This window comes from Falco peregrinus, chromosome 7 (assembly GCF_023634155.1).
Source record: "Falco peregrinus isolate bFalPer1 chromosome 7, bFalPer1.pri, whole genome shotgun sequence".
Classification (NCBI taxonomy): domain Eukaryota; kingdom Metazoa; phylum Chordata; class Aves; order Falconiformes; family Falconidae; genus Falco; species Falco peregrinus.
The window spans coordinates 16,704,880-16,717,087 of NC_073727.1; the positions used below are offsets into that span (position 1 = coordinate 16,704,880).

At 41.4% G+C, this 12,208-nt stretch overlaps 1 protein-coding gene across 2 annotated transcripts in view; it reads right to left on the reverse strand.

Annotated features, from left to right (window-relative positions):
- PKHD1 (PKHD1 ciliary IPT domain containing fibrocystin/polyductin) overlaps window positions 1–12,208 on the reverse strand; it is a 279,722-nt gene that overhangs the window by 205,754 nt on the left and 61,760 nt on the right. For both annotated transcript variants that reach the window (XM_027789196.2, XM_027789199.2), the window contains exons 35-36: window positions 10,142–10,355; window positions 5,581–5,731 (exon numbers count right to left, since the gene is read on the reverse strand). In XM_027789196.2, the coding sequence (XP_027644997.2) occupies window positions 5,581–5,731; window positions 10,142–10,355 (365 nt within the window). The remainder of the gene's footprint in view (window positions 1–5,580; window positions 5,732–10,141; window positions 10,356–12,208) is intronic.

Below are 12,208 nucleotides of genomic sequence, written 5' to 3' on the forward strand. Positions count from 1 at the left end.
CAAAGAAGCTTGAAAGACAATACCCCACACCTTCATCCTTAGGCACTGGTACCCTGCTAAAATTACTGGATTTTGTTATTTCATTGGGGTTTTTTTAAACAGAAGATACTTATAAACCTATCTGACCACGGACTGGAAGCCCTCACTTGTCTGCATGTAGGCACAACCAATTATGACCCTATCACCCTTAAAAATGCACCCATCAAACATCCACTCAACATGAGGATGGCACTAAAACAAGAGTAAAAGAGCATCGGGCATCTACTATGCAGAGTGCAAAGAGCCTGCTGGACCTGCCAAGCAGAGTCACCTCCCATCACTTGTGTCCCTCACAGATGGACAACATGGTTGAGAGGTTTGGCATCAGTCCTGCTGTCAATAACAAAGTAAGAGCCCTTTACGTTCAGAGTGCTCCGTGTTTCCGGAGAACCTTTTATGCTTCCCAGAAAGCTGCCTAGGATTTGCCACCTTTATAAAGTATATCTCCAACGGGCAAAATGATCTCATCTCCTTCCTTCCCTTCAAATAATGCAGCATCCAGGGTGATGGTAAATGGGGAAAACAAGGGCCCAAAAAAAGAAAGAAAGGAGTGATTCTAAGATCTGCAGTGGAATGCAAGGGATTTGGAGAGCTAGTTCTGATTACATTAAGTGGAAGCTGAACAGCCAGGGTATCTTAGGTGACTGCATCTCTCAGACACAGCCTTTTGTGGTTTTATTTTTCTCTCTCTCTCTTTTTTTTTTTTTTTGTGCTGAGAAGTGAACAAAGCAGTTATCCTGGTATCAATCACCAAGCCAAGAATTTACAGATCCTCAATACTCTAAGCCACTTCTTAAATCTCAGGACCTTCCTTTAATGCCCTATTTAAAAACAAACTAAAGGCAGCACAGCATACCCAGGCAGAGCCATAATCCAGGATGGCATTTTTATCTAGCAAGTTATTTTTTATTAGCCTTCTATTTCTTAATAGGGACCCCTCGAGGGTTGGGTTGTAGAGAATTCACTAGTATACCAGTTCAGCTTCCCTATGACTGACTTAATGTACGCGGCATCTGCCCTCCGACAAACATTATATCACCCATCTGGGCCAGGGGAGGAGGGGGAGCCAGAGCAGGGAAGCACTGCTCAAACAGCATGCTTGCATGATGATTAGGTCTGGTCCAGTGGTCCGGAATAATAATCTGAAGGCTCACTAAGCATAATGGGTTCAGAGACATCCAAGCCTGGTCAAACCTTCCCATGAGCATCCTTTACGTGTGTTATCAGCATGGTTTACATGTCTCATCAGTGTCACGGTAGCTGACATCTCATTATGCAACCAAGGTGGAAGTGGACAGGTACTGAGTGAGCATTAGAACTTTTCCCTTTTATTATTTAATTCATATCTTCCCATTATCCAGAGTATCATGAAACTGTGAACTAATTAAGTCCTGTGGGATATACAATCAGTGCTGGGGTGGGGGGGCAGTTATGGGTTGTTTTCTTTTCCCCCTCTCCTTTAAGTAGGCTAAACTTCATTATGTACCAATATAAAAATTATTCTGCAACTCTTCCTTAGATAATAAAGAAGCAAGTTACAAACACTGATGATGCTGAATGCAACAGTGGGGCAGAGGCCTCCTGCTTACTTTGCACAACCTAATTAAGTCATAGGGGATAAAATACTTCAAACAGAAAGTGAGGCAAGGGCCTAAATCAGTTTATGAAGAAAAGTATAAAAGCTATTCTCTGGGGGTGGTGGGACAGACCAGTCCCCAGGTAAAGTCCAAGCTGGTGAACTTAAATTTCATTAAGTCTGCCATGCAACTCACGGATCTCCAGCCAGCAACTTGAAACTCCCCGAAATCTTGGAGGTCCTCTAGATTCAGAGCTGAGCCCAGCTCAGATTGTAACCATGCAAGCAACAACTCGGAGATCAGCTTTGAAGGGACAAAACTTAAGTGATGGATATTGCATCACCTACCAGAAAATACAGCTGTTTTCCTGAGGATTCTGCCCACAAATATTCAGAGGGATTCAACCTAGACAGCAAATTCAAGTACCTGACTCAAGGGAACAACATGTACAACATGAACAAAACAGACAGCATTTTCAAAAATAACATTCTAATTTTTTATGATAGCTACAGCCCAATTTTTCAGCAAAGTTATATTGAAATCAAAGGTAGAAGAACTCTCTTCCCTGCAGAATTAAGCTTAGCCATCTCATGCAGATCATCCAAAAATTAAGGTACCTAGAGCTAATTTCTTAAATACATATAAAGATCTATTTTAATGAAAATTAGCAGGGGAAAATGGGAGTTAAAGAAATGGGGCGGGGGAATTGCATCTGTGAAGAATTTCTATCTACGTACAATGATCCTCTAGTAATTGGAGTTTCTGCGTATCTAAGACAGTAAAAGAAGTTCAAAGGACAACCACCTCTAATGCACCGAGGAAGAACATTTGCAGCATTTGTTAATCTCTTTGGCATCTTTGGCGCACATATACACTTGCAATTCAAACAGGCGTTGGGGGAACACTATAGGAATGCATATAATACCCTCTGGATGTGACCAGAAAAATGGGAGAATTGATCTGGCAACATGTTGTTATTCAAAACCCAACAAGCATGGCTAAGGTCAGATTCCTGGATGAGTTACAACAGCCATTTAATACAAGTTTTAGTAAAGCTGGCAGATCCAGGGTGAATTCACTGTCTGGATACTGTTCTGCAGAGTCAGGTAAGAGAAAAATGGCCTATTTCCATTCACTGCAATGCCCGTGCTGGTCAAAGGCAGATCAAGCCAATGGACATGCCTCTGCCACTCACTGTACACCAGGATCCTTATGCATGGATTTCTCTTCGATGCTGCCAGGTCACATCTGGTTTGGTTCCCTGCTACTGGGGATATCATGGCACCCAGCCACCCTCATGCACCCACCACGCTCCTCCCCAGGCATCTCTGGATCTTCCTGCCCAGCGTTCTCCCACCAGGAGATTGCTGCCAAACCTTGTCACATTCACAGTCTACGTTCACCTCATTTCCAGCCTACCAAATCCCAACTAATCACATTCATGTCTTTCTTATTATTTCTAGAATTACAGGCAGGTCTTATTAGGTGTCTTAAAATGACTGAAATAAAAAGGACCTTACCCTAATGTCTGTATCCCTTAGACTCAAGTTCCCAGAACCAAACTTTTTTTTAAAAAAAAATATTTTCTGCTCTGAACAGAGGTTGTTCTCTCTTCTTGCCAATGCCCATTCATTCCATGCTCTTGATAATATAAGCGTCTGTCAGCCTTTCTGCAACAATTCTTTTTACTTCCAGTGCCATCCTGGAGCTAATTCTGCTCCATCATCATCTAATCATCTCTGCCGCAACCCTCCCACAAAGCTCAGCTGTGCTAAGACACTGCTAAGTTATCAGCCTGCCTGGGCATCCTTCAGAAGAGAGTAAGCAAAAGAGTAAGTAGAAAACAAAGCACTGAGCAGTGTAGGTATGCTGAGAACAGCTACGGATCAGGCCCGTTTTTTACGAAGCACTTTGAGATCCTTGCATGAGAGTTCAATAGATGTGCCAGATGTTATTATAAAGAGATGCAGCCCCATTACTTGGTACACAGAGTGGTGCTGCCTGCTAATAGCACCATTATCCTAAGGCACGTGGTGCTATTAATGCATTTCACCGCTTAGTGCTGAACCTGGGGACCATTATTTCCACTGGAAAGGTAAGGCCAGTTCACATGACATGATTTAAATCTCTACAGTGAAGCATGTATATGCTGCACCAGGTCATAAATCTTAACAGGATGCTGTCAGCTGGAAAGGGACCAAAATTGAAACCATTTATCTGAACTCCCCACCCATCCACCTCTGCTCACCCAGACCAGTTTTGGGAAGAGGGATAAAATGATTCCAAAGGCCCTCTGGGTTCATTAAGCAGCCACAAATCCCAGATCTAAAAGCACGGCTAGTTTTGTCCTGCTCTCCCTGAATGAATTTAATCATTCAGAACACTTAGGACTTCCGTGATTTTCCCCACTCTGAGCAGAAAAACCATAGTAGGGCCAAACCTCACCACTTCTTCCTATTCTTGCTCCTACCTGAGTCAAAGACAACCCGTCATCATCTTGTTACTGAGACTACAGGACCTGTGACACAGCTGAGCTGTTCAGATCACAGCCAACAGCAGGTAATACCTCCTACACGCTGCAGCCCAGGCTCTGGGGCTGTAGAGATGCCCTTATCACATTCAGGAAGGAAAATATGAATAGGAAGGAGCAGTTACCAATTGATCTGATACTTGCCTGAGCACTTCCCTTTGCTGTCCTCCTGCAGTTGTCAACTAGCAAGTTTTGGGGCTTGGTTTTCTCCTTAGCTGGGCACGTTTCTGGTAGCGTGACTAGCAAGGCTGACTGGCAGATCAACACGAATAGGTAAAGGGCTACACGTGACATTCCTTCACAGATCAAGACAGACTTAACAGAATGAAGGCAAGCAATTGTATTTTGGGATACCCAGCTGCAATAGTACCATACATGTAAGGTAAGGCAAACAGTCAGAGGTTCTTAGTAAAAGATCTAGAATCCGATACTGGAAACACGCCGAGATTACTTTGCCAGGACACTGCAGCCACTTTTGGGGTGGGATGGGGGAGTAAAGGAAACGTCATTACAGAGTTAAAAATGACCATGGTAGATTTAACACCAACGCTAAGCAAACAAACTTCATTTCTCTAGGTTTCAACTGTACCAAGAAGACTGCATGATAATTTGATTTAATAGATTAAAAAACAGCATTTGGTTTTTTACCGTAAGTCAGGTGAGGAACTCTTCCCACTTGCTCTGCCCTGTACATGGTAGGTCCCCACCACTTCTCAGGAGCTGCTCATTTAGGAAAGGTGAGTGACAAAGGGATATTTGATGTTCTCCAAATATCCAGCCCCTCTGAATTTCTTCTCACAGGTGGCACAACCCAGTATTTAGCTCAAGCCCCCAGAAACTCTGCAACACCACGTGGACTTTAAAAGGACATTTTACGTTTACCTTTTTAGATATAGAGCCCTACAATCATGTTAATTCAGAGTCATAATTTTTTGTCATGAACTCTTTACATATGTCTTTCTTCTTGCTATACCCGCACATAGCACGGAGAGGACTGTCCCATTTTACTTCAGATACCGAAGAGGAGAAAAAAACGAATATAAGCAGAGCTGCACAAATGCTGAATGCTAAGTCTCTGCCAGTGAGCTGAAACTCTGTATCTCATGGCTAAGATTTCAAGTAACAGAAAATAACACTTTTAAGACAGACTTTGAATTTATATAAATAAGGGAGAGTTTGAAAAAACACCTGCATTGCACAGAAAATAAGGTAAAGCTCATTTATGTCTCATAAAATACATGATTAACCATAGTTAACCATTAATTCAGCTGCACTGCATTACAACTGCTATTCAAAGTTGGAAAGCATTTAATATTATATATTGCTGCTGCTCTGCCTAAATTGTTTTTTTTTTTGCCCCCTTTAAATGTACACAATATTACAAATTTAATTTTAAGCTGTTTGAATCAGTCTGTAAAAAAGATTTGATTATACCTGAGTGTTCTGGCCCCAGTTTTTCCATATCTCAGTAATCTTGGCAGTAATTGGCTGATTAGCTCCCTCACACTCCATCTCTGCCTCAGTTTCCATGGTAATGTTACAGGAGCTATTATAGATGAGAACTTCATCTCTTTCCACTTTAGGGCTGAAACGAGAAGGGAGGTTAAATGGGGTGTCATCAATCTTAATGAAATGCAATTATTTTTACTCTTATTAATCATTGCAAGCCATTAGCTTGTGGCAACTCCTGGCCACCATTTGTCAAACTTTGCAAATTTCTGTAATTTTGTTTCCATTCTTTTATTGTTTATTTGTTTTTCCCCCCTTTATCTGCACAGACTCGGGATGAAAATACATGCAGTAAATATCTCTCAGTGATGCCTTTCTGCTTCCCCAAACTATTACAAATAGTAGCAAACACGACTCTAGGACCAAGGCAGGAAGATAAGCGCAGACAACAGCTAGGGAATCAGCAGTGTTAGGATCAAAGATGGACTCCTACATGGTGTAGGGTTTGTTCCTGTCTCCCCCCTCCCCATCTTACTCACACTTAGCAATAGGGAATGAATAACTTGCAACTCCCCTAGGGCAAGGGGAGAAATTGGAAAAACCACACAACTGGCTAACTGGTCCCTAATTCCAACTGTGAAAAAATGAGCTCATTTAGGGGTTCCAATTCCTGCTACCCAGCTGATTGCAATGATGCTTTGTTGCTAGCACTGGAACATTAACTTAGTAAATTAATTAAAGTTACTTAACAGCCCAGACTAAGCAGATTCGATATATGTGCCAGTTATACTAACAGACATTTGCTCTAAAGCCTCCCCTTGCATAGGGGGAAGAAGTAACAGGAAAGGTGGTGGGGAGGAAACATTTTTTTTTCCCTTGGAGTTGCTGCTGACTTTGGTAGCATTTCATTATGGGGAGCTATGGGATCCAACATCTCTCAAAATGAGGGGAAAACTTCCAAATTTACTTCTACAGGCTTTGGATCAGAATGGTGTAATCCAATATCACTTTTCATTCCTTCCTCAGCCATTGCTCCTTCTTCTTCCTCTCCCCATCCCACCATCAGAAATACATCTGCATCTTGTGGGAAGGCGAGCAGAAAGGAGATGAGTTAGAGCAAACACCAACATAGCTCAGAAATTATACCACTTTTCTGAGTGGCTAAGAAAGGACAGAGTTCATACTGTGATTTGCTCGACAAAATAGAGGACCAGATAGATAGGACCAGGATTTTCAAAGGTTTTCAGGCTCGGGAAAGCCCCATCTAACAGGATTTTCTGAAGTGCCAAAGTCAGGAGCCTAAGTTCTACCAAAATTGACCTAATTGGAAAGGCAACACTCAGAGCTTTGTTAGGAGGGTGATGATCAGAATGGTTTAATGAACCTGAAATTTCCAAACCATGCTGGATATAGCAGCTCATTGTGCAAACAAAGAGCTGCTCTGACAGTGCATTTAGGGGGTGTTTGTTTTGTTGCCCTTCTTCAGGGTTAAAGTGTTAAAGGCAGCAGCCACATTAGAAACAACAGGAAAAAAGCCTTCTGCAAGTAGCTGAACCTTCTTAACGGTGAATTTTTATCGCTATATTTAAATGAACCTTTCCCTCTGCTGTATCAATAATCAAAAGCCAGCCGTAGGGAACTACACATGCTTTTGATAGCAACACTTTGAGAACTGCTCTTGTCCTGTGCAATAATTCAATGGACTGGGCTATCTTTCAAGACTGCATAGAACTTCTTTTTAATGCTACAAGAAAAAGCTGTGTCTTTTAAATAACCAACTGTTTTAAAGACAGAAAGGGGTTGTTGTGGGCTGGATGCAGGGCATAGGCCCAACTTGCCAGGCACTGAAGTCAATACTAGGACCTTTGAGCAGTTGTTCACATCTTTTTACAAAACTTAACAAGCTTTGCTTATAGGCAAAGAGCCAGTTCCTCCCTGTCCCCTAGTAACTGCATCCTGAAACCTTGATGCTGGAAAACTGTTAACAAACTGCAGCATTTAAATGAAATGTAAGAAAAAAAAGGGGTGATATATTAAAGGAAATTCAGTGACGCATCTTAGTACCAGAATGGTTAATGGCAAGACTTGCACCCCTTCTAAGTAATACACATTTGCCATTATACAGTCACAAAGTGTAGGTTATAGTACAGAATAGGTTAGGAGAAGCTTTATTCAAACCACTGTAGAAGTAGTAAGAAAGAAGAGGAGAGATTTGATGTGCAGTTAAGCCAGGAATGATTTAAGTAGTTTTGTCCCCGTCCTGGAATGGATGTCTTACCACTTGAATGTTTGCACAGAATACAAATTCATACGTTTTTTGGTTATTATTAGTTACTGTTATTGATTACAGTAATCCATGTGTAATACTTTGGCAATTCCACAAACAGTTATTTTCTAGTTTGAACAGTTGAATTTTCTAATACTTTTCTACAAATTCTATTAATATTTGGAAATGAAACATTTTTTCTGAACTGAAATTTAAACAAAAAAGTTTTCCAAAGTTCTGAAACACGTAATTTGGATGTCTTTAAACTCCCTCTTCCTCTACTTCTCCCTAGCTTTTTCAGATCAGGAAACTCACTTGAAATCAATCTTCTTTGTCCCTGCTCCACTTCAGCAAGAACCAGTTTAGAAATAGATTTACCATTAAAAAAACTCAGTATTCTGGAAAATTCCTCAGCAACCCAAGTTTTAATTTCTAACTACTAGACAAGCTTGAGCACAAGGGGAAAAACTAATGATAATAACAAAGAGGTTGAAGACACTGGAAGAGTGGGAAAACATTAGGTAAGAAAAAGTTGATTGATTTGGTTCAGAAATATCTCCCTGATAGGATTCCCTGAAGGAATAATAAACCCTGTCTCTGGGACATTCACAATTAAATTGGACAAAACCACAGCGAAAAACAATAAGGAAACAGTCAGCGAACGGACCGCATTACTTTTCCTTACAAAGGAGCAGCTCAAACCAAGAAAAGGAGCAAGCAGAAAAACAATCATAGGAATAGACACATTGCAGACACCTTTTTTACAAGTAAAGACCTGAGCACCGTTTTGATACCCAGGAAACACAAAGCAAAAAAAAAAAAAAAAAAAAAAAACAGGATTCAGTAAGACAAGACAAGTTTCTTGTACTGAAACACTGAAGTCATTCCAGGAGCAATAGAACTGATGAAATTAGTTTAATTTCAAGATTAATTCTTTTTACCTCTCTAAGACTCCCTACTCGTGTCTGCCCCAAGAAAACTGTCCTCCCCATCTCCTAGGATGTCACAGGACATTACCAATGCACGATGTGACTTTGGACAGGTCAGTTGGCCAGATTCCTGCGCTCTGGCCTGCAGTCTGCTGGCAAACAGTTCAGGGCACAATTCTGCCTTGCTCTCCCGCAACAGGAAAATAATTTTTTTCTGCCCTAGGACAGATTTTCTCAAAACTGACAAAAATTTCATCATTCTTAAGGTGTCTATTTCTTATGAAAGCCAGGTCAAATTAAGAAAACTGGTGTGCGGGAAGAAATTACAGTCTGCCAGGCAGATGCTGTAACTATGTAGATCTTTCTTTTTAATTATTTTTTTTTAAATAAGTTAAAAACATAATGCCGTTTGTGTCTGCTGCCTGTGTTCAGTAAATCCAGTTGGTTTTCTTCTCTCAACACAGGGCATCTGGAACTCCCTCTGGTGACTCACAACACCAGCTGTGACATAAGGACCAGATAAAGATGAGTACCAAATCTCTGCAACTCCATTGAAACACCTGGACTGCAGCATCACCCACCAGACAGGAATGGGGTTCACCATGTACAGCAGATCATGGGCAATGTATTGCAGTGATATTCTAATTCTCTATTTCTTTAGTGTCCTTTAGAAAGTTTTGTTCATCCATTTATTCCTTAATTCAGACCTCCCTCTTACTCCTAGGAGTAAGTGCTCTGCAGGTATAAATCCCCACAGCTCCATTAAAAGCAATGGTACCAATTTATACTCCTAGGCAACTTGGCCTTGGATTTGCAAAGCCTGAGCACCCTTGCTGAGTAAATATTGCACAACCTGCTGGATTTTCCCTGCTACTTTTTACTCACGAAACTGCTTGGAGAAAGGAAGGGGGGCGAGGGGGGGGGGGGCAGGGGGAGAGAAGAAGAAAAAAACACAACCTTCTGCTTCTCATAATGCCTAATCTTTTTCCCCATTGGCATCCACCAGATGTTGCTTTGGATCAGAAGATAAATATTAAAACCTAAGAAGGAACAAAGCAGGCTGTTTACGAGATGGATTTTCTGATGTCTCTCAAACCCTTTAAAAAGACGGGAGGGAAGGAGGGGGGGACTAGTGTTGCTTTGATAGACACAAGGAAAGAATTTCACAACCCAGCGGAGCTCCCTAGTGGACTCAAGGCTAAATCGCTCTGCTGGCTTCAACCTAAGAACTAGAAATATGCTTCTTCAGTCCATCATTTGGCAGAGGCCAGTTCTGCAAAAGGTGAGATATCTTCGGGGGGGTGTTGCTCGGATGGGCCCCACTCAGCTGTTGAGGAGAAGAAGCACCAACCTGGCAAAGAGACCAGCAAAACGCCTCTGGGGTGGGTTGATGTCCCTCCAGTGCTGCTGAGGTGGGCTGTCCTCACAGACATACAGGTAAGACACATATCCTCTCTGGTGGTAGGAACCCACGGTGACTTGGACATCACATTTGATGAAGGTGGCTCTGTCTTCTCGGCAGTCAACAGAAGAATGCGTGAGGCCACAGAGAACGGCCAAAGAAGCTGCAAAGGCAGGAAAGTGAAAAAAATAACTCAAAGCAGCCACTAATACTAAGCATATCTTAGCTACTGACAGTTGTCATTGTGGATTCCTGATGTGCATATCCCAACCTCCCTTTTGGTGCATCCTTTTGGAGGATGGGTAGGTCTCCATACAACTCCTTCTGTCCCTTATGTGCTCGCTCACACAAAGCAAAATCTCCTTTGTGCATTGAGCATTAGGATGGTCTTTGGGATCAAATTGGTCTGTCCAGGAGGAGGTGACAGAAGTGATTACATACATGCACGGACAGTTCTCCCGGGAAAGACAGACCATGGTTTACAGATCAGACACAAATCCTTTACCAGGGACATGTGATAACTTAATGTCTGTCACGACTTTGAAATTCAGAAACAGGTTTCATGAAAGCATTGCCACAGCTTGGAGGGCTTCTGGGGAACATAAGTGAGATCTCCCACCTTGCTTTGCAGCTGAGTGTGACTAGAGGCTCGGTCCAAGATTGCTCCATGGATGTGGTAGAAAGTGTAATGGGAGCAGCCACTTTGCTTTGAGATGTATTTAAGGAAGCAGTGGTGTAAACAGAAATTAGGTTTTCTTATTCTAAACCCAGACAAAAAACGGTAACAAAAAAAAAAAAAAAAGAACTGTCTGTCCCTGGAGTTCAGCTCAGTTGAAATGTTTGGTTTTAATAATTTAAAAAAGGAACCATTTAAGGATTAAACAATGCTGGAGATCAAAACTGTTTCTCTCAAAACCCTGAACGTTTTGGACTTTTGGAGAATTTTCATTAACCCTGAACTAATCTAATAGTTGTAATGAACTCCTGAAAAGGTCTATGGACAGTATTACAGGCTGTACTGCAGTATCCAGGAGTGTTCCTCAAGTTTCAGAAACACAGTCAATGCAAATTTATCAAGAAAGGAATATTTTGGTTTGTTTGTTTACTTTTCTAAGTTCCAGTTTGTTCAAAAGGTATTTTGTTTGCTGGGAAAGTGTCATTGTCAATGAATGTCTTAGCTGCTAAGCAATTCTGAAAATGGGTTTTGAAATGGTAAAAATATGAAAATGCTATATTTCTAATGTTAAAAGATTTAGTGCTTTTTCTAAAAATTATCTCATATGGAGTACTTTTGAAAAGTTTGTAACTATTTAATGTTTAAGGTGTTTTTTGAAATATTAAAACCTAGCATTTCATCTGTTCTGAACTTCAGAGAGAGAGTTCACAATTTTTCTGTATTTTTCTTCTCTGAATTTAGAATAAGAAAAAAGTTACCCACATCATTACTTCACACATTTTGCAACATGCTTAATCTCTTTCCTTTCCCAAATCCAGTGAAAATTCTCTTGCTCGGCATCCATTCAAACATTGCCAAACACAATCCCTGCCTCGAAGACCAACATATAAACATGAGAGAGACAAGTAATAGACAGAGAAGCCTAAAGCAATTATGGCACCGTGCCTGTATTTTGCTTTTACTTCCCAGAAATGATGTCTAGAGCCACCTCAGGTGTTCTATAGTTCCCACAAAAGCCTTGTGCCTTCCTTGAGGCCAGGCTGCCATTCCAAGGGCATTTTAAGCAGCACTAGATATCTGTGTTTTAGCAAATTAGTGTAATCCAATAGGACTAAATACTATGAAGATCTTGCCTTTGCAACAACCTGCAACAGAACCAATTCAGTACAGGAATTTCTCCAACAGAGGTGCCATGCATGGGCTGTTTTGGGGTTTTTTTTTCAGCCAGTGAGAGGCTGAGAACTGCTCAAAACTAGCAAAGATGAAGGACATCCAAGCAGCAATGGCACTGCCCTTTTCCTTCCTCTGCAAACCCACACCTTTCCTGCAGAACAAAGAAC